Source organism: Cephus cinctus, unplaced genomic scaffold, assembly GCF_000341935.2.
Source record: "Cephus cinctus unplaced genomic scaffold, Ccin1 Ccin1_scaffold0189, whole genome shotgun sequence".
Lineage (NCBI taxonomy): Eukaryota > Metazoa > Arthropoda > Insecta > Hymenoptera > Cephidae > Cephus > Cephus cinctus.
This window is the reverse complement of record NW_014332911.1, coordinates 875936-901823: the sequence shown is the minus strand read 5'-3', so window position 1 is coordinate 901823 and position 25888 is coordinate 875936. Positions and strand designations below refer to the sequence as shown.

General features: G+C 45.5%; 3 protein-coding genes across 11 annotated transcripts in view; 1 reads left to right on the top strand and 2 right to left on the bottom strand.

Annotated features, from left to right (window-relative positions):
* The window catches only part of LOC107264618 (tyrosine-protein phosphatase Lar), a 266051-nt gene extending 259020 nt beyond the window's left edge, over positions 1–7031 (bottom strand). Inside the window, exon 1 of the mRNA XM_025081875.1 lies at positions 6220–7031. The gene's annotated coding sequence lies outside the window, so the exon portion shown is untranslated. The remainder of the gene's footprint in view (positions 1–6219) is intronic.
* Positions 1–25888, top strand: part of LOC107264621 (synaptogenesis protein syg-2) — a 136479-nt gene that overhangs the window by 66176 nt on the left and 44415 nt on the right. For 8 of the 9 annotated variants that reach the window (XM_025081882.1, XM_025081883.1, XM_025081880.1 and 5 more), the window contains one exon: positions 766–852. The exons of the other annotated variant lie outside the window; for it this stretch is intronic. The gene's annotated coding sequence lies outside the window, so the exon portion shown is untranslated. The remainder of the gene's footprint in view (positions 1–765; positions 853–25888) is intronic. 9 annotated transcript variants of the gene reach the window in all.
* LOC107264619 (opsin, blue-sensitive) lies at positions 16467–19052 on the bottom strand. Its single transcript, XM_015733062.2, has 6 exons — positions 18988–19052; positions 18025–18216; positions 17661–17876; positions 17433–17563; positions 17023–17353; positions 16467–16951 (listed from the first exon to the last, which is right to left on the bottom strand). The coding sequence occupies exons 1-6, from the start codon at positions 19050–19052 to the stop codon at positions 16744–16746; spliced, it is 1143 nt and encodes a 380-aa protein (XP_015588548.1). The 3' UTR covers positions 16467–16743.

Here is a 25888-nt window from a genome sequence, read left to right as displayed (position 1 = left end):
GCGATCCCCTTTACATCCCCTTTAACCCGCCTGGAATATTCCAGCGTTAAAACGCTCTCATCCCCCTACCTACGGTAGCAGGCATCCCGTACCACCCCCTTTCATAATCACCTTGTACCACCCTGTCGATGAGATTAATGCCTCTCCGGGGAAATGCCTGGCACTAATTTTTTAATTTTATCCAACGTTTTCAGCCTTGATGTTGCGCAATGGTCGCTCGCGTACAGTGTGTTTCCCTTTGTGTACAACGTACACGAGATTCCTCTTAACAGACTCGACGCAAGCGTTGATCCTCGCGTCGTTTTTGACTTTGGATCTGTGCGAGTTGAAATATGGTTTACGGATGAAATATATATTTAACTCGTATACGTGGGTTTGATTATACATATTAGGACGTGATTTTTCGATTCACAGTCACGAGGCGACTCCAGCTACCGATTCGGATAACGTTCTCACTCTTTGGTCGCCGCTCGGGTTAATTCGTGCAGTTCCGCCAATGCTCTAGGAAAGATTTGTTGTTGAGTTGAGATCGAGGCGCTCGAAACCAATCAGAACGATCGGTTCACGAATGTGACTATTGCCAAAGCAGTCTGTCTCGGGACACCGATCGGGGTGCCAGGAACTGCCTCGCGCTAGCGGGTTGTTTGTTTATACTTTTTCTAGCTGCGTTTCCTATACGGTACAAAAAGTTCTCGCCTGCATAGTTTTCGCGTTGCTCTCGCTATATCCAGAAAATCCTAACGATCTTTCCCGTGTTTTTCGTAGATGCAGTGTTGTGCTTTAGTGCAGTGCCCAAACGCGTGTTCCCTGAATGCAGATCTTGGCCTTCACGGATCAGCTTAACCAGCTTCGGTGAGTAGTCACCGATTTAATAATTGGTGAGGGATTTCGATTTTATAGCTTCGATCCATTCTGCTGCGTTCTCGATCAATTGTTCTTCGTTCTTCTACTCGGGTGAATCAAGCTAGTACAGAAACCTCAGAGTCCTTTAGGGATGCACGATGTGAATCCGCATCGAGCGTGTCCGAAAATTGGCGGAGCGTGTGGCTCTCGTGAAAAGTGTCCACGACGCGACGCAATGTGACGTCACGACGTCCACCCTTGCCCGATACGTGAAAATTGGCCAAGTACGTGAGAATCTAATTCTGTGCTTGCATTAGCCAGTCCTCTGTACGTGGCCATGAAAGTTTCGAATAATGGCGTCTGGCAGGGGATGGTTACTAAGGACCTTAAAGTATGCAAAGCTGAAGCAAGTAACTAAAGCCGTGAGCTAGTATCTGGGGACTAGTTAAAGTGAGCGAAGGTATAACGGAGAAGATCGGATGGAGATCAGGTCGGCATTTCAGACCTCTGTGAAGATGGCCCCTCATTATGAAAATTAATTTAAAAAAGTTAGAGTTCTGCTTGCCCCCGGAAGAATTCTAGAGTTCCTGATAGTTTTTAGAAATAGTTCTGTCGATTAAATGCAAAAAATTGCGATATTTGGAAATGGGGGGCCAACTTCACGGCGCCCCCCATTTTTGAAAAATGTAATTTTTGTCACAGTTCTGAATAGATTAACAATAGTTCTACAGTTCTCTGCACTTTTTATCAATAGTTCCGGTCATTATCCGCTTCAAAATAAAGTTTGAAAAAATATGTCAGCCCCCCATCTTTTAAAAAATCGTATTTTTTTTAGTGTTCCGAATAGTTCTCAAAGAGTTCTACAGTTCCCTATAGGTTTTGGGTACAATACATATCCAAATTTCGTCAAAAAATCATGTTCAAAAAAGTATTTCAAAAAATCAATTAATCGTATAAAATCCGATACCCCCAGAATACTCGATGGATTAATCAAGTCCAGGTATTCGTTTTGTCGAACTCTTTGAGAACTATCCGGAATTCCCATTAGAACTCCCGGAACTCTTCAACTGTTATGCAATCTACACAATGTTGCAAAAACCATTTTAATAGGTGGACGAATTTACACAGTAGCTGGACTTATTTTGTACCAGCAATACGCTGCAAATAAATATAATGGGCATTATGTAGCAGCGATCAAGGTAGGTTCTATCTGGTATACGTACGATGACATGCGGAAACAACGATCGCTAGCCCAAACCGACGAAAATATATTTCCGCACGTCATAATATATGTCTTGGCTTAATAAAAGTTTCACGACAACTTCGTTTCTATATTAACTTAATTCCAATCTTAACCTTACAATTTAATCTTACAATATAAATTACAATCTAATCTGATCTAATTAAATTAAAAAACATATGAACAACGTTCAATTTAAAAAAGGAAATATTAAAACAAATAAAAAATAACAAAAGGAACCAAAACACCGCCACGTCCACGTCGTTGGTTCTGGATAGCGCTGAGAGCGGGTACAAAATCTGACAATCCCACAGTCGAAAAATCATTCTCAAAGAGTTCTATCGATAATTCTAATGGTAAAAAGCTGAGAAATTAAAATTGAAAGAGTTCTGGCACTTTGAAGATTCTCCATCGTGTGGGGTTAATTTGGAAAGAAAAAAATGAAGATTTCCGGATAGTTCTCAAAGAGTTCTACAAAACGAATACCTGGGCTTGATTAATCCATCGAGTATTCTGGGGGTCTCGGATTTTATACGATTAATTGATTTTTTGAAATACTTTTTTGAACATGATTTTTTGACGAAATTTGGATATGTATTGTACCCAAAACCTATAGGGAACTGTAGAACTCTTTGAGAACTATTCGGAACACTAAAAAAAATACGATTTTTTTAAAAGATGGGGGGCTGACTTATTTTTTCAAACTTTATTTTGAAGCGGATAATGACCGGAACTATTGATGAAAAGTGCAGAGAACTGTAGAACTATTGTTAATCTATTCAGAACTATCAAAAAAATTACATTTTTTCAAAAATGGGGGGCGCCGTGAAGTTGGCCCCCCAATTCCAAATATCGCAATTTTTTGCATTTAATCGACAGAACTATTTCTAAAAACTATCAGGAACTCTAGAACTCTTCCGGGGGCATGGAGAACTCTAACTTTTTAAAATTAATTTTCATAATGAGGGGCCAACTTCACAGAGGTGCATTTCAGGTATATTTTTTCAAAGTATACAGATCGGGTAGTGGGAGGATTATTTTGGTCCTTCATGGAGTAATTATCGACCTGACTAGTTCCACGTTAGAGTGCATGAATATATTCACGGGAAAATGGATGCCGACTTTGAGACGTAAAACTTTAAGCAGACAAGAGGGGTACTGGGGTCCCGAAGGGACTATTAAAAATTACGTGATTTCCTTGATCGATCCTTGCTTCAACTGGCGAATGATTAATTAGCCTGCCCGACATTAATTAAACGGGCAATTTCAATCGGTAAACGAGTTGCATGAAAAGACTTTCTTCCTGCCAAACCATTTGTATCCCTTTTCCATTGCTCTTTCCCTTCTTTGACCTACATAATATTCACCAACCGTCCCGAGGAAAGCAATACCGTTTGAAAATGTCGACGAAGGATGACCGCGCCTTGAGGTCGCTACGTCTCTGGCCGTTCGCGTTCATTCGAACCCGCCTTTCCGGCCCAGCGGGAGCCGTGACGAATTTCAAATATGCAGCTCAAAAAGTAATCAGAGAAAAGATTGAACAGCGGGGAGAGAACCGAGCTTTGCTATACTTACACTGCGAGTGACATACGTTTATTTGGTCGTGACGGAGAGAAACAGTTTAGGGAATAAAAGTTTGCCAGTATTTCGTAATAATATCCCGTGGCCTTGATCGACCGAGTTTGATATCCTCGAACTTGGCTGATTTGACCTTCGCCGTGGACTATATGACATGAACTTGAGGAAGTTGAATAAAGTATTTCTGACGACTAGTACCTCTACGTTCACGAGTAATCAGGCAATCGATACTCTTTCCTCTTTCGTCCTAAAAAGGCTCATGCATTTTTAAGTGAATTAGGATAATGTCCGATATGGGAAATGTTGTATACACCGAGTAATGCAAAAATTCCAATTTGTCAAGTTACGTCAGGATACCACGTGGAGGTCGTTCGACCAATGGAAATTACACGCGTATCAGTAATTCCGGAAAGTGAGAAAAAAAAAAGATTGCAAGTAGAAGCACTAAAAGTTAAAGACAGAGATCCTGCTAGAGGAGTCTCGGCGGCCCGTAAAGTAAGAAAGGAGAAAAGTTCGAAGTCGCCTTAGTGGACCATTAAAAAAGTAGAGTCCTAGCAGCTGTTTCGAGGTACGTCGATACGTAACAAGTGCGCTCTGTCACAGGCCTGTGCTGAGCGATGCACGGCTACTGGTGTCGCCGATGCTGAAAATTTAGAGCAGCGAGCGATTCAGGCTGAAGTTTCGCCCTTTCGAAAACAGTCGAGCGAATTCGGCGCCCGGTGAGACGTGCGAAGTAGCCAAACGGAGGGCCTGGCAACCCGTGCGACGTGTAAGGGTGAATGTGTCAGAGGGGTAGCTTGTACCGTAAGGGTAGATGTGGGTAGTGATGGTGGAGCAGCAGGTCGGTCTAGCCGAAGGCGTAAGAGAGGAGCCCTCGCAGTACGTTATAGGTGAGCACGATATTGCGAGCTTAAAAAGTTAGTTTTAGCCGTTATCAGCGATTAACTTGTGAGGGTGGCCAAGGGGGTTGAGTTGCGAGTGAGCAGCGCCGACTAGCGAGAATCTCGCGAAACATGCCTTTATTAAGCTTCTCGTAAAGCGAGTTTCGAGTTTGCTAACCTTTGCCTGCGCAACCAATAACTATTGGTTCGCTATGCCGTAACCAGCCGCTTAATTTTCGACTGTCTAGTCTCTCTCTGGAGATTCGATTGTTATCGCTCTACCTTCGGGTTTGCTGTCTGCTGGAGGCAGAGGGATAGCTGGGCCTTCTGGCTGGCGATCGCGAGAAGCCTGGACGAGGTACGTTTCTCCGAGAATTCTTGGAGCGCCTGGGGCTTCTTGGTGGACGTGGGAAAAGTCCCTTTAAACGTCCCGTGGAGAAAGCTTCCCGTGGGAGATAGTTGGGGGAGGACAATTTATCGAGTCCACGTCATCCAATTCGATAAATCCGTCTCGTATTAACCGGACAATTTTATTTGAAGCCGTCTTGAAGTCTCGCCCAGGACTTTTGGGCACCTGGGCGATCAGCTTAGACTGGGAGACGAGCTAGAAACGCGGCTGCAGACGCCGCTTTATGAAAGGTAAACGAGCCGAGGCGAAGGTTGTCTTGAAGGATTGGGGGATGAAGGGGGACGAAGGGGGAGGATCTTTTTAAAATTGCGTTCCTCCCTCCTTGAAATTGTTTGACACTCTTGTTTTCCTTCGGCTCCACTTTTTATTCTCTTTCAACTTCCTCTTCTTTTCCCAATTCCTTTCCTGTCGTCTGTCGCTCTGCATTCTCTTCTTTGGCCTTTCATCTTTGAGCTGTCTTGTTTTGAAATAAGATACGATGCGTCACGTGGCTCAACCTACTCCTCGTCTGACAATTGCCGTTGACAAGTTTATTATTTTCTGTAAAAATGGTCGATCTAATTCACGAAAAATTTCTTCGTGGATTCTCTTGAGTCAACTCGAGGGATTCGAATGTGGCTTCCGAGTGTATTCGCGTTACACGCCGGGGATATAGTTAACTAATTGGACTTTAGGCTCCAAAGCTGGGATCTCGTAGGTCAGCCGGTGTACTCGCGCGAGCTTAGACCTTTCTGCGAAGCGAAGCGACCCGCTAGGAAGAGAATGGAGGAGATAACGAGTAAAGAGTAAAATCCCAGGAGAGAGGCCATTCCATGAAAAATTAACGAACTTAAGTGCGACAATTAAGTCCCGCCGAGAGAGAGAAATAAGGCCACGAGAGCGTATAGGATTTTTAGTTTAATTAGAGAGACGGCCGATTTAAATGTCGCCACTCGTGCGCGCGGTCCACTCATAATTAATTTAATACGCGGTTCTCATAGTCGTCGCCGTTTAACAGCCCGACAAACGTTCTTTGCCTTCGTCACTCACCAAGAATTCCTTCACGAAAGTACTAACCCATAAATCCACTAACACACATAGAGGTCAGTCACTCAGTCTCATTTTCATAAGAATTTTCAAGGAATAATGCTGCGTCCTTGAAAATCGCTTGAGCGTAAAATACATGAAAAATAAAATACCCTCGAACGCAATGGAGATTACAATACAATGCATTCCTATAGAACTAACGAAATAAATATTGTAGAGGCAAATTGAGATGCGCGACTTACCGATCTCTCGGCGACGGCGTAAGATCCGTACAAGATCCGATGAAATCACCACATGTTTTATTTCTCCTATGATTCCTCGCTATCTCCTTTTCCCTTCTCTTGGACTTTTCCCCGAGGAATTTCCTTTCTCGAGACACCACCACCACGGCACGGCTTTCACTACGTTTACCGAGGATATCGAGAACCGTCAGATATACGGATACCCGGGACGTAAGTCGAGAATACACAGAATAACCAATTCCCACGATACCGATATTACGGAGGATCCGTATATTTTTTTTTGTTATTTTCTTTATTACGTAACTCCTTTTATTTTTTCTCCCACGCTCTCCCTCTTCGTTCTTCCACCCTTCTTCCTACGTCTCCTTTTTTTTCTCTTCCTTGCCCTCAGGACTCAGAACTTGCTCGTTGCTCCTCCTTCTGGAAGGAGGTTGCCCCCTCGGATCTCGTTATCGACACTTTAATTCTTGTCACCGGAGGACACTAATGAGCAGGGGGGGAAGTTCGTGACCCACCCGAGCTTTCAGAAATTGATATGTACCTTCTTTTGATATATTGTGTCTACCGTGAGGATATATATATATATATATATATATATATTATATGTATAACGCTATACGTATTTAATGTTTGGCCGAAAATCGAATAAATAAATTATTTACTCGCATACACCTCGTTAGCCCACTTTTGATAAAATTTATCAAGAATTCAATAACACGTATGTAAGGTACGTCTGCAAGCAGTACGCAGCTTCCGTTGGAGGGTCAATCACGAAACACGTTGTCGCTGAAGGTTAGAAACGCGACCTACCCCTTCGCCGACGGGGCTTTAACTGAATCCAAAGCAACCCTTGAGCGTTGATGCGCGCGCTTGCGCCTGCTACGTGTTCCCCCTTCTGCACACCCCTCGGATAGCTATAGGGGCGGCCGCGTGTATCTTTCGGTGTGAGTGATACAGAGCGAGTCGAGAGGCGAGAGGCGAAGGGAGGAGGGAGGCGACTGGCGAGTCCAGGGGGTTTTCTGAATCGTCTATCTTAACGGTGCGATTTCGCGTCGCGCCAATTAGATCGGAGTTAATTAAAATGATTCACTTTGTCGACCTACTCCGAGTAATTGGGACACATTCCCGCGTATACGCCAGTTGACACGAAACAAGGGACAATAGACGTTCCACTGAATTTCATGTATTTCACGTGAACCAACCGCGAACGAGACTCCTAAGGTATTGCGTCATAATTAAATTAATTAGTCCATCGAGGTTTAAAATTGTGCACGTAGATCGACGGCCTGGGAAATTCAGATGGTACGGACGGTGTGGTCCACGTGGCAAAGGATTACTTCCGGAGAGCAAGGGGTGGTTCCCGTTACTATCAGATAGAGTGGGTAGTTGCGCAATCGGGAATCGCGACGAAACGTCTACGTTTTCCAATATTTAGGTTAAAACGACTGCGGGTGACGTATTTTCGATGGAGGTCGTAGGGCGTCGGGATCTTGGGGACTCGGGGAGGTCTGCCTTAGAGCGGCGTCATCTCCTGCCTGGTTCTCTCTTTGCTGTGCTACCTCCATCTGGTCGGATCCGATAGGTCAGAACGAGCCTGAACCGGAGAAGTCGAACCCTCGAGAAAATTCGTCGTTGTTGCAGGCAATATCGATCCTGCCCTGTACGGTGAAAAAACATCGAAACGAAAACCCGATTTGTGGAACAATTTGGCTCTGGGAGCTTTGCCGAATTAAAACGATCCGACGCGCGGCTATTAAAAAGGTAGCTTTTCCGGCGCAACCGGATTACCAGCCAGTCGAAATCGCGTGCAAGCTCTAGCCTCCCTGATCCCCTCTTGCCAACCCCCCTGCAGCCCCCCTTATAGTTCCACCGCCATTTACTATGGACACACGCCACTATCTATAAATACGTACATAACATGGGTGCACGCGCGCCACTGCTCGACCCTCCTGGTATGCTAGGATGGTACATCGGGGCCATCATCCCTGTATGTGATAGAGGCTGCAATTTCAACAGTGACGTCACTGGCCTCTCTGCGTCGTCATTGGTCGACGACAGAGAAGAGACGCCAAACTCTTGCACCGTGTAAAACTAAAGATTTTGCGCTGCGTCCTTTGCTTCTTTAATGGTTGAAAAATTCGGCCTCGAGGCTTTTCTCGATTCGCCCGCCGGGAAACAAAAGTTTTGACCGCCTGCCGTTATTTCCCTTAATCGTTGCCGCGACGTTCGCATTTATTTTTTCGAATATCACAGCCGGCCTGCCGTCGTTTAAAGTCACGTTACAAATAATCCTATCGATTTTACGACGTTTCCACCCTGCCCAGACTTTTCTCTCGTATTCTCTCTCGACTACCACGTCCTATTTTTACGACTCTTGTAGACTCGCCCTGGCCTCTGAAATTTTTATACTTTTTTTTTTACATCTTTTTCGTCTAGTTGCTGTTTTCGTTTGCGATTTCATTGGCTTTTCGTAATACCAAAATACAGATTCGCGAATTGCCGGGTCGTTCGACTGACCTTCAGACGCGGCTGGCGCGCAGGCGAAAGGGAAGCAAAGGGTAACCGCGTTAAAAACGTGAAAATGCATTGAAGTGTGCTTGAAAAAAAAAGGCAGTCGCCAGCCACTGCCGGATGCTGCGGTAAAAGGTTGCAGCCTGTGAAGAGGGCTTCAGTCTGACTCGAGGGTTCAAAACTTCATCTTTTGTTTAACCACCCTGTCGACTTTTGTCTCGAGAAGGGCCATGTAATATGTATTAATCCAGTGCACCAATCAGGTGGCCAGCTTTCTTACTCTCTCAGCATCCCCCTTCGCTCTTAGTCCTGTTGCTGCACCCCTGTGACTCTGGCTTCCACGGCTTTCCCCTGCCACCCTCTTCTCGTGTGTTACCTGCACTCTTAAACATTTTAAAATCGCACGTTAAACATTTTTAGGGCTACAGGGTGCCCCCTTGTCCTCGGAAATTCAAGCCTTCTTCGAATCGATTAGCCGTACTTCCCCACGGATTCAGACTGATTATACATTGGTCATTTCCTAAGCTTTCCTCATTCTCAACTTTACGTTCTCTCAACTTTCTTCTTGGGCTTCTAGAGTTTCTTATTCCCGTCAGTTCCCAGTGCCCCAAGTCTAAATCGACCAGAAAACCACGGGGGAGAAATAGACGCTGGCAACTGTAGGCGTGACAAACGCAGGAAATGTAGTAAACGTTGTAAGTATATCTATATAATTCAGAACATGCGAGCCCACTCCTGCTATGGCGCAACTCTTAACCAGGACAGTACAAGAATTGACCGAAAACTAAAAACCAAAAAGCGTTAAGCCGTTTCTCGCAAGCTTCACATTCGTCTGGATTATATTTTGCGAACTACGTCTACGGCAGATACTTTTTTTTTTTTTTTTTCAAAAACTCCTCGACCTAGAAACATTGGTCCGATTTCAAAATGAAGTAGATACATCGTGCAAATTGTTAGACGCTGCTAATCATCCGCAAGCTCAATTCGGTCTCCTTCGTTTCAGTGAAATAGCAAATTTCGTTACTTGTCTTTAACAATTTTTTAAAAAATATTTCAAAATATATTAATTTTTCAATTTCATTCGAAGCATGCCATCTACGAGAGTCTCGATCACACTTACTTTCGGGTAGTTGAGTGCGCGACGTGTCGCGTTAGTAACAGAACGAATGAGAAGACTGCTGCCCTTAGTAGAGGGCTAAGGAAGGCGTCGCGACGCCCAGCGCCAACTCGCGTCAGTCTCTATGGCAACGCAGTTAAGCTCACTAAGTATTTCAGTCTTGGGGACATTTGTACACGCGACGGAAGAAGTATAGACCTGGTCCCTCGTTTTGCCCCAATGCACATCCTCCCACCCTTCAACAACAACTCCTAGTCGCGCTGGCCCACGTGACTTTTAAACTGCCAGCGTCGTTCCAGCGAATTTAACTTTTGAATAGATTTCTCGGTAAGCACACCTAAAATGGCCGACGCCCAGTAGGACCCTTTTACTCTTTTTAATTTATTTTTTTTTGTTTTTTTTTTTGAAAATTCTACAGTCATTCCGTTTCCTCATTTCCGACATGACCGAATCGAACTTTTACCATGTTTACCCTCAATTTTCATTAAGGGAAAACAAGACCTTCCGAAAAGTGCTCAAGTCAAATAAATATCCGGTAGCCGAATTGACGTTAAACAATCCTATACCGGGTGAACTTTACTATTGCCAGTAAAACTGCACAGGATCAAAGTATGAAAGAATAAATTTTGCGGGATGCATCCATCGCGCGTGGAAAGTAAAATTAGGACGAAATGGATACCTGACTCGTGTTTTTTTTTTCATATTTTAAAAACATGTGTAAACATATATATATATATATATATATTCTTATGCGCCATAAGATTTTTTTTTTATACGTCTCACGCAAAATTTCCAAAGTTTTTTATCACTCGAACACGTGGTTTTTTACTCTTTCTTTCGTCCTTTTCCTTGGTTTCACTTCAACTTTCCTTCTTTCAGATATTTCTCAAGACTTCTTTCAGGAGGGGAAATCTTCTTGCCCCCTCTTCTTGACTTCTTCTCTCGAAGCCTTTTACGATTCCCAGAGATCGTACGTCAACGAGGTTCTTTCGATAAAAAAGTACAAGGGTACGGTATCGTCTCGCGACGTCTTTCGCCGTCTGGGCAGCCTCCCTCGAAGTCCCAGAGAAATCTCGACTTGACCACCCCGACGCGATCAGAAATTTCAAAGAAATATATTTTCACTTTTTCACGACTTTCCATGTTTCTGTACATTTGTACTCTTATTTCTTTTATCTTTGACCTTCTGTACTTTCGCGCGAGAAAGGCTACCCTTTGCCCGCAATAACAAACGGGACTTTTGCCAGTCGCGTCGGACCGATTTTTGCTTCCAATCACGTAGCCCGCGTCAATGAAGTTTTCCTATGAAAAGTTATGCTTATCCATCATCAATTTCCTCCCCCGGTAGACGCCCGTGTTATAATCTTATAATCGTTAAAAAGTGTCTGAAGGCGGTTCGCCATAAGCAAGTGTATTCGAAAAGTAGAGGTTAAAGAGAAACGAGAATTTTAGAAGCCCAAATCGCACGAGGGTGTCTTGTATGTTCGCATTGGGAGCGGTGGGCGCATTTGACGCAAGGGCGGAGACGTGTGCTTGGACTGTGGCGAAACGCTCTCCAAGATTAATAATCTCGACGTCAGCGTCGGGTTCGGCGTCGGCTCGGTAATTCTCGGCCTGGATGAAGAATGTAGGTCCACTTGAATTATTCCGTCAGATTGGCAGCGAGCGGCCTTTTTTAATCACGGCGAAATAACGCAATTTATCAAAAGCAGCCCTCCCCCCCCCCCATCCGTGCCCATTGTGCGCCGCGTCGGGAAAATCAATACGCGTTAACAAGGCGGCGAAACACGACCTGATAAGAACGATATTTATTACTGCCGTTAATTTACGTTCTTGCGAGAATAAAAATTTTCTAATGATCTGCCCCCGAAGTTCGGCGCACTATTTACGCGCGTCGCGACGCCGTGAGGCGCCTCTGCGCTGGCACCGGGGGGCGTCATCCTCTCTTACCCCGGCACGTAAACGAGTAGTAAACGTCCCCTCTGACAAATGGAAAGCTCTCGAATGATCCGTCGGCTTCGTACACGTTTCCGAGGGTTAACCCCTTCGACCAGTAACCACCCTTAAGACTCGAGAGCTTTCTAAATCAATCTTTCTACTTTGCAAAATGCTCGACAGCAAAATAAAAAAGAAAATTACATCCCCATAGATGAGGATGGGTGTTAAACCTCTAGTCACGGCCTGGCTGACTCCTCCAAAGCGTGAAAAGCTCAGGTGTACAATTTTACAAGCACTTTGAAAGTTCTGTACGCGAACTGGAATGGCTGTGCTGACTAAACCTTACTTTTAGTAGGTACCTGCAGGGTTAATCTGTATGACGCGGGTAGGGGCTGGCTGTACTAGACACAGGGAGGTTTCGGAACTGGTGCGAAGCTGGTAGAGAAATTTGCCTCTTTCTGCGGATTACAATTATTACTTAAAGGGCACGTATGGGCCGTAGCAACCCCAGAGGAGTAAGACTGAACTCCCACCGTTGTGCGATCGGCTACCCCTCGCGGCTGCTTCCGCAGGAAGTGGGAAAGCGTCTCGCGCCGTTTATGGATTCTAAACCCCTAACGAAGCAGAAAACGATCTCGGCGGGACGATCTCTTTTAATTAAAAAATATTTTTAATAACTCATCGACCGCGCGGTTATCCAGGCCGACGTCTATCCTATTGAATTTCTATCACGAACTATACCAACCTGACCCACCCAACCGCGGGACCATCCAGCGTATCCGGCATCCCCTTCGCCTACCCTTCGAACTCACGATAAATATGCCCGCTCGACACCATAAATTCAGCGTAATTGAATTCTGAACATCTATAACTGGTTGCGCGAGGTCAGGAAATGGAAGGATGTATCTTGGCCAGTAACTCTGCCCCTCTGCCCCTCTGCCAATGTCATCCTAGGAACCATTCATCCCTCCCCTTTTTCAATCTATCCGCTGGACCGTTCGTTACGAGCCCATTCTCACTGCGCATCATAATTCTTGTTTAGTGAACATTTTGTTTCGGTGAAATTTTGAAATTCCTATAAGAATTTGTGGTTTTTTCCACAAAAGAAAATGGTACAAGCCTCGCGGGACTGCGAAATCGAAATTCCTACTGCTGCGAAGAGAGCAGCTTCGATTCGCCGACTTCTCTCGTCTTCTCCTTCCTTTTCACCCTTATCCTTCCGCACACACAAATGGGCACAGGCGGCCATTGATGGAAACTCTTTGACGCGGATATCTAATCAAGATTTTTCGCGGGTAGATTCAGCGCCGTGGAACTTTTGTTAGTAAATCGAATACAGACCGGTACGAAATCGGCGGAATATCAGCGGAAGCCGGAAATGGCGTACCGATTATTGGAACGTCCCTTGGAAACGTCATTGACAATCAGATAATCTGAGGATCTCTCGCGGGAATTTTCTAGGTTGAAGGAACCAAGACGTCTTTCGTCAACTTTCTATCAGCTTTAGGGAAATTATCAGTTTGTCAAAATATAATCGAAAAATTGGATGATTTTATGCTTTGGATTCGAAGAATTATTATTTTTTTTTTCCAATTACACTTTCTAGTTCGATTCGGTAACAATGCGATAGTTGCAAATTAGACAATAACAGGTACCAGAAATTGGATGGACAATGCACACGGCGCGTGGGATGGCGATACAGCGCAGCTACAGGGCTGTGCATTCGCGACGGACGGGGATTTCGCGGAGCCGTGACGTCAGAGATTATGATAAGCCCTCCGAGCGGCGAGAAACAAATGACGTACTAACTGCATATTAAGCACACTGCCGGCCTATCTATTGACCCGAGTTCATGACCTCAACCCCCGGCATCGGAACCCCAACCGAGCCCGACGTAACTCTCGGGGATGACGACGACAAGACTTTCCCGGCAATTTCCAACGTGTAATCGCGTTGTCTTCCTTGATAGATTAGGACGCTCGCATGATGGAAACAATTACATTTCAAAGGTAAACCTGCCTTTGGCATTTCGAATCTTTCGCTCCTCGGTGAAAATATAAAACCGGCAGCTTCGTTTCCAAGCCCAAGAAATATTCTCGGGCTGATGACGTGCTTCGCACCGTGCAGACAGCTGTTTCTGGAACGCGACAATTCGCAAAGTCCCGACGACTTCCATGGGGGCGTGAAAGAATTTGCGAAGCGGGAAAAATCGGGAGGAGACGTCACGCCGGCGAACTCTGCCCGTACAAGTATAAGGCAGCTGCCTCTTAACTCTCGACTCTCAACTTTCGACTGTTCAAGTCTCCTTCCTCCCCTTTGGCCCTTTACCGCCCTTCCCTTCTCCCCTTGCCACCCCCCGATTATTTCCTTCTTCGTATATTTCCCACATTTTTTTCATGCCTTCGTTCTACCTGTATACCTGTTCTGGCCACAATTTTTCTTACTCCGCCGCTTCTATCTCTCTTTCTCTTTTTCCTTATCTTTTAGTTCTCTTTTTTTCTTCTATATTCATCGAGCGATGTTCTCGCGCTGGAAAACTTGAGATCGGCCGTTTCTTCTCGTTCCTGGAACAGCCGGTTGCGCAAGAGACGCGCGCGCACGCGCGGAAAACTTCCCGTGCTTCTGTTATTCATTGTTTTTCTTTGGCGACTTCGTTTCGCAGGGACAATTTGTAAGAAAAATACAGGCGGGGAAATTAAATTAAATATTTCGAAAGAGAAGAAGGGAGGACCCCAGGGAGAAGAGTGGGAGCCCAGGGGAATGAAGGCAGTCGGTGGTACGAACCTTTTGGGGAAGCAGAAAGCATTGGCGTCTACGCCACCGTCTCAGGAATCTCCAGCATCTTCGCTGTAGGAAGCCAATTGTATTCTCTCGGCTACTCATCCAGTTGCGTTCCTGTTCTCCGACTGATATGCCGACTTGTTTGTTGGAACGTCAACGGATGTAATGACAGCACTTGGCAGCAGGATTCCTACGCATTCCGAATACGATTCCGACAAATATCTACTCGCCCTATGTACGTACTATATATACGTACTGTACGTGCGACTCCGTGACGTCGCCGTCGATACATAATGCGACTGCATGAAATTGTCTCGACTCGTGGAATTGATGGAATTCCCCTGGCAAGTGACCGTGACGATAGACGTAGGGTAATTAGTCGGCGATTACTCAGTTATTCCGATAACGATTAGTCAATTACGTGGAATCGCGCTCGAATCGGCTAATTACCCGCCTACGACAATACATCGTAGCTCGATACTTGGACCGTGAAATATTTTATTGCTCGTCAGTCGATGAGACTCCTTCAGCCTTTGACTTTTCGCAGGAATTAATTGCAGGCCTCCAACTTCTTCGGATGACTGCGCATTTTTGTTTTCCACGTAAATTTCGTATTTCGGCAGCTGCGCACTGACGTGGGAATTTATAAAAAGGAATCGGCTGTGTACTACGGATGCGAATCTTCGAAGGCTGTTTTGTTATATTACTGTTGAAATGTATCTTTTTTTTCTTTTTTTTTTTTTCTTTAAAAATAAAAGGGTATCTCCAAAGATTCGCTTGGAGTTGCTAACGATAAGATTAATTTGACGACCTTCGAGAGGCTTTTACATTATTTGTTCGCGACGTTTCTAATTTCCTCTCTGTTCCCACGTTTCTCGTTCTTATTCTTTGTCTTCGGCTCGTAAAAAGAACTCGGGACGCTTCTAAGCGATTCGTTCATTTATTAATCGTAGTCTCGTGCCGACTCGATGAAGCGCGAGACGCTGCCCTTCGATTGTCGGAGAGAAGTCATTGGGAAACTCTCATTACTTAAGTCTGCTTGATCGATCCCACTTGTATTTCAATAATTCAATAATATGTATTATCCAACGGGTGGCTCGTTTTTCTTGAAGTTTTTATGTCGTTCAATGTAATTTTTAAGCCAAGAAATTCTGAACGGTCGGGAATGGGAAAAATTTCCCTCGTAGAGATTTTGCAGGTTGAAATAATCAAGATGGTTTTTCTTATTTCCTCCGGCATGGTGATTCGCAGGTGTGCTTTGGTAGAAAAAAAGTTTCAATATATCAAATGCAGCGAAAGTCGACCTGGTCGGCCATTTGACATTCGATGAAAGATACGGGGCGGATTGAACTCTGCGTGACGAGAGAAGAAGGACAGCGGCGGGGAAGGAGGAGGGTGTCTTTAGGAATGAAGGCTGGAGATCGATGTTAATTGAAAGTTGCGAATGATAAAGCACTCGTAGTTCTCCCGATCAATCGCTCCGATACTCAGTTCCGTTCAAACTTTTCAGAAATTCTCTTGACACTTCGAGGACTCTTTAAAACACATTTTACGATTTATACCAAGAACTTCCGAGTGTCGTGCACCCACCCGAAACCTCCTGAAGATTCTACAAGAAGCGTCTGCAGCTTCGGAATTACCTGCAGTAGCTATCGTTGCAGGGGTTTGACCTTTCTTGACGTTTGGCAGCACTTGTCAAGACTTCCCTGTGCTTCGTTCTGTTTTTTAGCACGGACAGGAACCAACCATTGTGGTACAGAATCTACAGTCGCTGACTGACTGACGTTCCTACTTGGAGAAGTTACCGACAGAGTTTTTACTCGAAAAATTGTTGGTCGATAATCTGAGCACTAGGTAAGGGACATAGGCAGCACAGGGTATGAAATAATTAATCTAAAAATTGCTTTAAAATTTGCCTTTAATTAAATTTATACAAGGGGACCAGTCGTTTGCAGCGTGGATTAATGTCATGCGATCAAAAATCCATATTCCGTAAATCAATTTCCGGTTAGTCCTTATTAGATTTGCCGAGGAGGAGATTATATCCGTTTTTAGAATTAGCAGGAACGATTAATCCCGTACCGAGTGGTGGTTGCAGTGCGAGAGCAATCATCCCCAAAAGTTGACGCATCAATGAAAACTTCCAATCTGATGATCAGCGACGACAGAATTTCAGTTCAGGCTTCGTCTGTCTTGAGATTCTCGGTGATCGCGGATGTCGTGTCAACCGCTGGTGCCGGCTCGTGGATTCCCATCCACTGGCAACGCTTCTGCAGTTCCTGGCGATATCTCGGATGATTTATAGCATAGATCCAGGGATCGATGCAGGACACCGTCTTGGCGAAGAGTGCTGGGATCATCGTGGAGAACGGCGTCAAGGATTCCCTGCATACAGGAACGTATAGGATTTGTAAAAGAAAACAGTGAAAATCAAATTTCTCAAAATCGATACTAACCGATTTCCAAAGGCACCAGTCATCGCCACCACCGCGTAGGGAGTCCAGGAGCAGACGAACAGGAAGAAAATCGTGAAGGCGACTTTGGCAATTTTCATTTCCACGCTTCTCTCCTTGTCCTGATTCGAAACCAAAGACTTGACGTTCATCTTCTTGGCCTGATCGCGCAGCATCTTCTCGTGCCTGCGGACCGACTTCAGGAGCTGGGAGTAAAAGTAGATGATGAGGCACATGGGAATGGCATAGGCCCACGTGAAGATGGCGCCCACGAAGACCTTCGTGTCTTGATCCTCGGTTAAGAAGTCGAAGCTGCAGGTCGTGAGGAAACCCTCTGAAAAGAGTTAACTCATTTTCAAAAATATTCTACCGCCGATAAAATGCCGATGAGCCTGGCATAACAAATTGATGACCTGTGACGTATCGTCCCCAGATTCGGGTGATGGGGAGGATAGTGAATGGCATGGACCAGAACCAAGTGAAAGCCACGATGACAGCAGCCTGCTTTCCATTTAGCCTGCCATCGATCGGACAGGAGATAGTCCTGAAGGACAAATAGGATCATTTGACCATATACCTTATCCAATAAATGAAATAACGTATTCCATCAACAGTAATAATTTTCTCAATCGTAATCGCACCTGTAGCGATCGTAAGCAATGGCGGCGTTATTGATGGCCGAGCCAATTCCGGAGACGCTTCCCAGCGCAGCGTAAATGTCACATCCCATTTCCCAGCCGATCATACGTTCCAGGAAGCTGCTTATAATGAACAGCGGCATCTCCGCCATCATGACCAGGTCGAAAATTGCCAGGTTTATTACGAACATATTGGAGGGTGTCCTTAGTGACTTTGACCTTGCAGATTAATAAGCACGGCATTACGTAGAGTTACATAAGGTTGGATTTACGTTATACGAAGGACGAGGGTTGCGGTAAAGAGTACGGGGATCAGTTCAGAGATGGCGCGGAGGTTGGTATTGCGCAATCACTCTTTAAGACTCACGTGGTGAATATCCAGATGACGCACCCGTTCCCTACGCTGGACAAGACCATCAGCATAAAGTAGATGAGGGCTAAACCGATGTGCCAATACTTTCCCGGAGCGAGGAATCCCCGCCAATGGGGATGGACCAGATCGGAGTGTTCGGGCGGGACGTTCCATCCAAGGAGACGCTCCTGCATATGTTGAACTTGGCTGCTCGTATCCCCGCAGCGAGCAAGTAACAATGACAAAGTAGGGACGACAATTGAAATAAAGTATAGTTTGATTTTACTGTCTTTGCCTTGAAGACTGGTGAAAGGGAGGTTTCTAAGGGATTCCCACAGTATCCATGTCTTTTGTTATTAGGAGGGATGTATCGCGTTATCGCTAAGAACGGATCTTCTCTTGAATCGAGTGGGCGGGTCAAAAGGGGTGCCAGGGCGAAGGGCTCAGGTACCAGATAGATCCGCTTATAAATTCTCGGCCCATTGCGTGCGAGACCTTAATCGCGCAAAAGTCGATGGAACGAACTCGTGTACGCGGGCATTGTTAATAATCGCGATGAAGGGGAAGGCAGAGGGACGGTTCGACCTGGCCACCTTGGAAAGTATAACGTGGCGGATAGAGGACGCCGAGGGGCAGAAAGTTAGTTCTAAGGGACGAGGTAAGATCAGCGTATTCTACGTCTATCCTGGATTAAAGCGTATCCAGGATCCCCAGAACGCTCGGCGCACAATGTGGAACGACGGAGGGTGGCCGAGGGGGGACATGGAAGTTGGTACAGAGTGCGGAGGCAGCCGAGCCAAGAGAGACTTGAGGGAGGTATTGCGGTTGATGTTGCCAGTGCTGGTGGTTTTCGAGAGGGGATTCGCTGGAGAATCCACGGCTCCTGCAGTTGGAATGGCGCGTTCACTCTCAGCCCCAGGGACGCGGAGACACGACAATACCGAGTCATTATCAAAGCAATCATCGAAGAGAACCTACCCGACTTCACCGACTACGCCGACAAAAGCCATCGGACCGGCTATGACGCTCTCGTTGAAGAACATCCCGGCTCTCGATCTCTTCTCTTACTCGGCCCTCGAAAAGACACAGACTCCTCTGGCAGCTTTTATGGGAAATTGATCGAATCGACCTTTTTTTTTTGGGAAATCTCGAGAAGCGATCTGGCTACTCCGAAACCAAACTGATTGAAAGCGCGAAGTGCGCGGCACCGGTCTTACAGGACTGATCACGAGTGTTTACTTCCTTTGGGTGTCTATTATCTAATCTCTATTGTCCTCGGCGCGAAAGGAAATAAGAAACGGTTTGAAGTGAGACGCGGTGCGATGGCCGGGGATACGTTCCGCAACTCACTTGCCTCCGAATCACGGACCAGTCCCTTTTATACGTATCGGCGAAGATGACCGATGGCGTGTCTCTTGAGAATTTAATTCAATTTGCAAATGGGGAAACCTTTTGTTTGGCTGAGGCCAGCCGGTCACGCGATTTTATATCAAATACATCCCACAAATCACACCCAAGACCCAACCGTCCAACCTTACTCATTGCATTCACGAACCACGGAATCGCCTTTGGTCAGCTATCACATTCCTCTTCGTATCCTTCCTTCTTATTCTTACAGCATCCGTTCTCGAGACGGCCCATTACCCTTATCGTTAGCACTGTGCTATAAAATTTATGAGGATCAGCCTGTAACGCGTTGACGTTTACTGTCCCTTGAATAATTGAAGGAAATCGTACAGTGTCAGTTATTATTTCTTGTTGATTAAATATTTATGTTTTTTCCGATCACACCCCCCCCCTCCCCCCAATCACTTTTACACCCTTTATTGCCTTTTTTTTCCTCTTCGAGCAATCAAAAATTGGCCAATTACCTCTTCCGGATCACGAGGGTCAGTCCCGTGGGAATTCCCATTCGAAATACTTTGAATTTCACTGAATACTCAAAATTAATATTTGATCGGTACTATCAATTGCTAATTAAGTTACGCGGAACAAGCGAATTGTTTGCGAATCCATAAAAAATTTTGTTCATATTGCACCAATGACGAAGCAGTGCTTTTCGCACGGTCGTGGCTTCCGCGCATCCACTGCATCGAGTCACAAAATTGTACAGCCAGATGAACAAATTCCGCTGATTTACGAGATGTAGCTATCTGGCTAAGCCTGAAAGGTTTGGTGAGCGAGGGTTGGCAGGATGCTTTTTTACAACGTGCTCAAACCCCTCGCTACCCTCCGCAACTATGTCTCACCCTCTCGGCTAACCCTTTCCAGTCGTTGCAAAAAGCAAAAACATTTTTCACAATTCAACAGATATTTACGAGCTCTTTTTCGCAGCTGACTGCAAGTTGCACAACAGGCTCGGGACATTGTTCGGGTATCACGAGTCAGGGGTCTGCGAGCCATGAAAAGTCTCCCGTGAAAATTGAATGACAAACAATGCTACCAGGCAATTACGATGACAATGCACTTGGAACGGCGCCACTCTTCCTTGCTCATAAATTTACACTTAGTAATTCCATGACTTTACCACGCGGAGAATTGTGCTTCCCGAGAGACCCGATCAGCAAAATTAGCACGGTTTCTGCCAAAACCAGAAGAGTGCACCACCCCGGTCGACAAAATTACGGATGCTTCTTTTTGCAGGCTATTATATATATTTTTTTTTTTTTCAAATTTAATCTCTGTAACTAAGAGACTAAACTACTAAGTCAAATTACTGCAAAAAGAATATGTCAATTATGAAGAGGAACCCAGAGAAAAGAAAAGCACGAATCTCCCACCCGGTACGAACTATACGAGCTGGTACATGGCGGTAATCTGTGGCAGAGGTTGAGGGGCCCACGCCAGGGACAAAGGAATAAAGATTAGAGGGAAAAGCGAACGAGGATTAACGCTAATTGGGTGGGTAAGGGCGGAAGTAGGAGCACCCTGGCGTGTACGATTTCTCGTGAGAGTGGTTGGGAGAGAGAGTGATAGAGAGAGAGAGAGAGAGTGACAGAGAGGGGGGACTCTCGACAATCCTCGAAGGTATTTTTTTTTCTTTTATTTCACGAGTCAAGAGCCATCGGGATTATTTAAATGTTCTCGTTTGAATGCGACTACAAATTGAGAAGCGACTGTACCGACTCGGGTAGGAAAATGGATTCACCACTTCGAAATGTATTAATCCAGTTCCCGATACTTTCTGGTTCCGGAGACACTCGATACTTTACCCCATGATATCATCATTGGCACAATAACGTCTGTAGGTCTTGAAATAAACGACATCGGGACAAGCAGTATATATAAGCAGACGGCTTCCGGATCTTCGCTTCGCCCCTAAATTCTAATGTGACGTTATATTTATACATGAGATTATGAAACCTCCCGAAGGATCCTTCAGGATGCGTGACAATGGATTCTTAGGTTTATTTACTCAGGTCGTTTAATAACGCGAAGAGCCTCCTGGCGTGACGCGAGATATGATTTTCAGTGAAGAGTAGAATAGTAAATTTTCATGAACTTCATATTTGAGCTGCGGTGATAATTGGTCCGCCGCCATTCAGCAGTCAGTGCGGTCTGCTTTGCATTGGCGCAGAAACTTTTTTTATTTGAAATGCCAATAGAAACCTTGGGCCGGCCCGAATAGCTTCCAGGTTGTATTCAATGGAAGATAATCGTCATTGAAACTCGGCAAACAAGGGTAGCGGAAATACAGGCGTAGCCATTGCCAGCGCGTGGTTCGCCCATTCTCCGGAATGCTTTCACTATTGCCACATCGTGTGAGTGATTGCGGATGGATTGGATGGCTCGAGAATCATTAGTAACAATTAGGGGCGAGCGCCATTAAGAAAATAGTTGGGTCGATGGTATAAAAATGTCTAGGGTGACTCAAAAGGTCTGACCTTTTTCTTGGAGTTTGGGGCTTCGTTAGCCTTCACGACTTGTCGGCGCCATAAAGCGCCCGCTAACTACTTCGGCAGCGAAGCGAGTTTTCGTTGTGCGAGAAATGGAAAAAAAAAAACCAAAAAAAAAAAAAAAAGTGGTTTCCCTGGTTCAGTCCAAAGTTCTGCGGGCGTGGGGTGAGTCGGGAAGTATGATGCACCGGTGATGGGGTCGAGGAGAGAAGGGCTGAAGGGGTGAGATGGATGGAGCGACGGGGGCGGCAGGAATAGTCAGAGGAAGAAAGGATCGAAGGCGCGCCACGAGCCGATGGGACGGAAGATCAGAAATATCTAGCAACCCCTTGGAGAGGACGAAGTAACCTCTCATTTGTTCCAGCCATCCCTTATCTACTACTGAAACCTTTTCTGGCTACACAAAGAGCAGCCAACCAGCTAACTAGCCGAATCAACCTGGCAAACCAGACACAGAGCAGGACGCAGCCGTAGAGTTCGATTCCGTGAAATTCTTCGGAAAAATCTCCATAATTTCGAGAATTGCCTTTTGATGTGCCGAGATGAAAGGATGCTGCGAGAGGATGTATCAAGGCTCCGAGTGGCGTCTAGATCGGGCTGAAAGTAACTAGTATTTCTTTCGATGCATCGTTCAGGGAGAGAGGAAGGGAGGATGACGGCTAGGGAAAATATAGGAATGAAGAAGAAGAAGAAGGAGGGGAAAGAAGCAAGGAAGGAAACTGGTAGAAAAGAAAATTCGCAAAGTTCCAGGATCCCGTCTCTTCCAATAACATAATAGAATAAAGTTGCTCTGCAAAGCGAGGATCTCTTCCACGTGTGCGTATCATCCGGTCTGGTATCACGTTCGATATCTTCCTGTGCTGTATCATTCAAGTAGATGCATTCCGTGTTCAGCCAGACCAGACTAGGCGGTCGCAGATCCAAATTCTGAGGATCGTCTGTGTATCAGCGAATGAAGGTTCATTGGACAAACGTAACTTGTAACGGAAAGACAGTTCAAAGTCTGAAAGCGAGCCAACACGAGGATGCCATTTAAATTCGCAATGAAGGAAAGTAACAAAGGAGCGAAGCGACACAATGAAGCAGCGCGTGCACGTAATGCGGGGCAGCGTAATGCGTATGCAGGGCGTGTGTGCAGGAACCAGTATGAATAAGCGCCGAGCGGCTTAATTTAGCCACGACCAGACGCATCGCCTGGTTATTCGAACGCCGGCGGCTGCCTCGTATGGGACAGTTGAATCGCCTCTGGGAGTCGCCGTCTTTTGTCTTAGGACAATGCCGGGAATGGTACAAAAGTGACTAAGTGCCTGTAATACTTGGCATTATACGCGTGCCAGGATGCTGCGTGTGTTACCCTATGGGAAATACATGAAAATTGATCTGCACTACCGTATTGGCTACTGTGAATTTTTTTCTTTATTTTTAACTTTTTCTTTTCTCTCTTTGTCCTGTCTTAATTTTTACTCGATTTACTTATATCTCGAATCCATTCGCAGTTGGTATTGCAGTCGTTACGTGCTAAGGAACTGATATTTATCGTCGAGGGAGAAATAGGATTTTGACGGACGAGTCCACAGGTTGCCGATTTCGCGAAGCGATAGTGTTTTCATGCGGAAAGTGTCTTTTCCGCGGGGTGCAATGACGAATTGGCACGGAGCCGGTATTGCCGTCGTTATTAATGGGTCACCATTTTTCGTAAACACGCAGCCCATGGTTAGTTAGCACCCTTGATGGCAATTTGTAAGGGCGCGTGGCGAGTGTGCGTTGGTCGATTTCGGCTGTTATCCTCGGCTACGTGTTGATGTTGGTGTTGGGACGATTGATATAGCTAGGCTGGCCATTGTTGAAGTGACTGTGACGTATAGCCGACACCTGGAGGCTTCCCAATTCGCCGCAGGGAACACAATGGCCCTCGGGAAATTAAAAATCTTTTTAAATCGATATTTAATCAGAGCTTAGCCCCGCGAGAAGCGATGAATCGGACGACCCTAAATAGGAGGAGGAAACCAAGCGAAAAAGAGAAATTGCCAAACGAAAGTGTACTCGTTGCTGATCTTGCTCCGTATCGTGTTTCGTCGGAGTTCCGTAATTTCTTATTCTTGTATCCAGCAGCGATCGAAGAAGTTACATCGGGTTAATCGATATTCCCTTGAAATATGATTTTTCCCCCTTTTTTTCCAATTTTTACCCATTTCAACTTCTCTCGTGGGAAACCGATTTTCTTCGCGATTCTTTGACAAGAAATTTCTCAAGGTGGCAGTAGATGGCGGCGCGACTGCCAGCCGGGAAACATTGATTGAATTTTTCGAGACGTCAAAATTTTCAGAGCCGCGAGGGCGAAACTTTTACGTGATTATTAGTTAGCCACGTGACGCGACGTACTGCCAGAGAACTTTCGCTAATTCCTCGTATAAATAACGTATTAGCCACGGTTCGCAAATATATCGGCTCAGGAAGTGAGTACCGGTGGAAAATCGTTGACGATATTTCAAAAGCTGTCGAGACGCTGCCTTCGCCAAGAATCTTGAAACTTTTTCCCATAACCAAGCCGTGATAACTCTTCGGAAATCGTAAGCGAAGCAGTAAGACCATTTGAAAAATCCAAAAGCACAACGATGGGCCCATTACTCTACGTCGGTAACAGGATCAATCCTAATTATAATGCTGACAACCTATTATATAATCTACACACGGTATCCGATATAGGAACGTGAATAGGTAAATTCTTTGAAATTTCTACCTTTGATATTCCAAACATTGGAAATCATGACGATTCCAAAGTATCGGATCTACCGGTATCGATCAGCAGCCTGAATATGTCTGATTTGCTTCTCCACTATTTCATATCTATAACCTGTACTTATAGTCCCTTCGTCCACAATTGCCCCGCAGTCAACTTTCTTCGCTTTGTTATTCATCTTCCTTTTGCACCTATCATCCTGATAATGTCTTTACGCACGAGAACTCCAGGACAGCTATAAGGGTGCACGCTCTAATATCATATCCCATAAAACCCCCGTCGTTTCGCTGACGCTGAATTATTAACAGGACCTTTAATTTTCGCAGTTTAAAAATTCCCCAAGTCCACGTCCTGCGTGCTGACATCCTCCACCCTCCATCCTCAGTATCTTTGTAGCCGCCACCGAGCCAGCATAAACCTCAAATAATATCTCGAACACTCTCTCTCTCTCTCTCTCTCTCTCTCTCTCTCTCTCTCTCTCCCTCCCTCCCTCTTCTCTCCTCCTACGCAGCAGATCCGTCGCAACCCTCATCGCTCTCCTTGACGGTCGCCTCAGTTTCCTCGCTCACGCGATTTTCCAGAGTCTCCTTGTTCCACGACCCCTTGCAGATTCACCGACAGTCAAAGCCGCCCCGCTTCTGTCTGCGTCTTCTATTCTTCTTCTTTTAACGAGCTCCAACGAATTATTGAAATATATTCGTGACTACGCGCATCAAAGTACACTTGGTAAGAAAAAGTATTCCTAAATCACCCATCCAATTTTTCGACCCCCCTTTTCATATTCTTTTTCCGTTTTCAAATCAACATATCCCTCCGAATCGTTCTTCCAGGAACAAAAATACTCGTGCCTCTCTGCCGCTATCGAATTGCACTGGCATTGGAAGTATTCCTTTTAGATTTGGAGGCGCAGGACACGTGACGCAATGGATTGAGATGACAATGCGTCAGGGAAAACGTAATCGAGGTTCGTAGTTGGATAACCGAGAGGGTCGGTGGAATTAAAGCTGGAGAAAGGTAGACGAGTCCTCCTCGATGGGGTAGTCGATTGGCCAATGTTGTAGAATGGGAAATCGCGAAGAAAGCCCCATTCGGAATATAGGGGTTGAGGGGTGAAATATCGATTTCTCATCTTCGCCAGCCCGCCGTCATCTTGTTTATATGAAACGAGACGAGGGACTCTGAAATATTCACTCGCCACACAATTGCGCCACCCTTACCCACCTCACCAGCACCCCTCCGAGGC

Coding starts and splice junctions, on each gene's coding strand:
- LOC107264619 (XM_015733062.2), bottom strand. CDS start 19,052: ATGTTCTTCAACGAGAGCGTCATAGCCGGTCCGATGGCTTTTGTCGGC. Junction 17,877..18,024: donor GTCATCTGGATATTCACCAC/GTGAGTCTTAAA, acceptor TTAATCTGCAAG/GTCAAAGTCACTAAGGACAC. Junction 17,354..17,432: donor CTGGGGACGATACGTCACAG/GTCATCAATTTG, acceptor AACTCTTTTCAG/AGGGTTTCCTCACGACCTGC.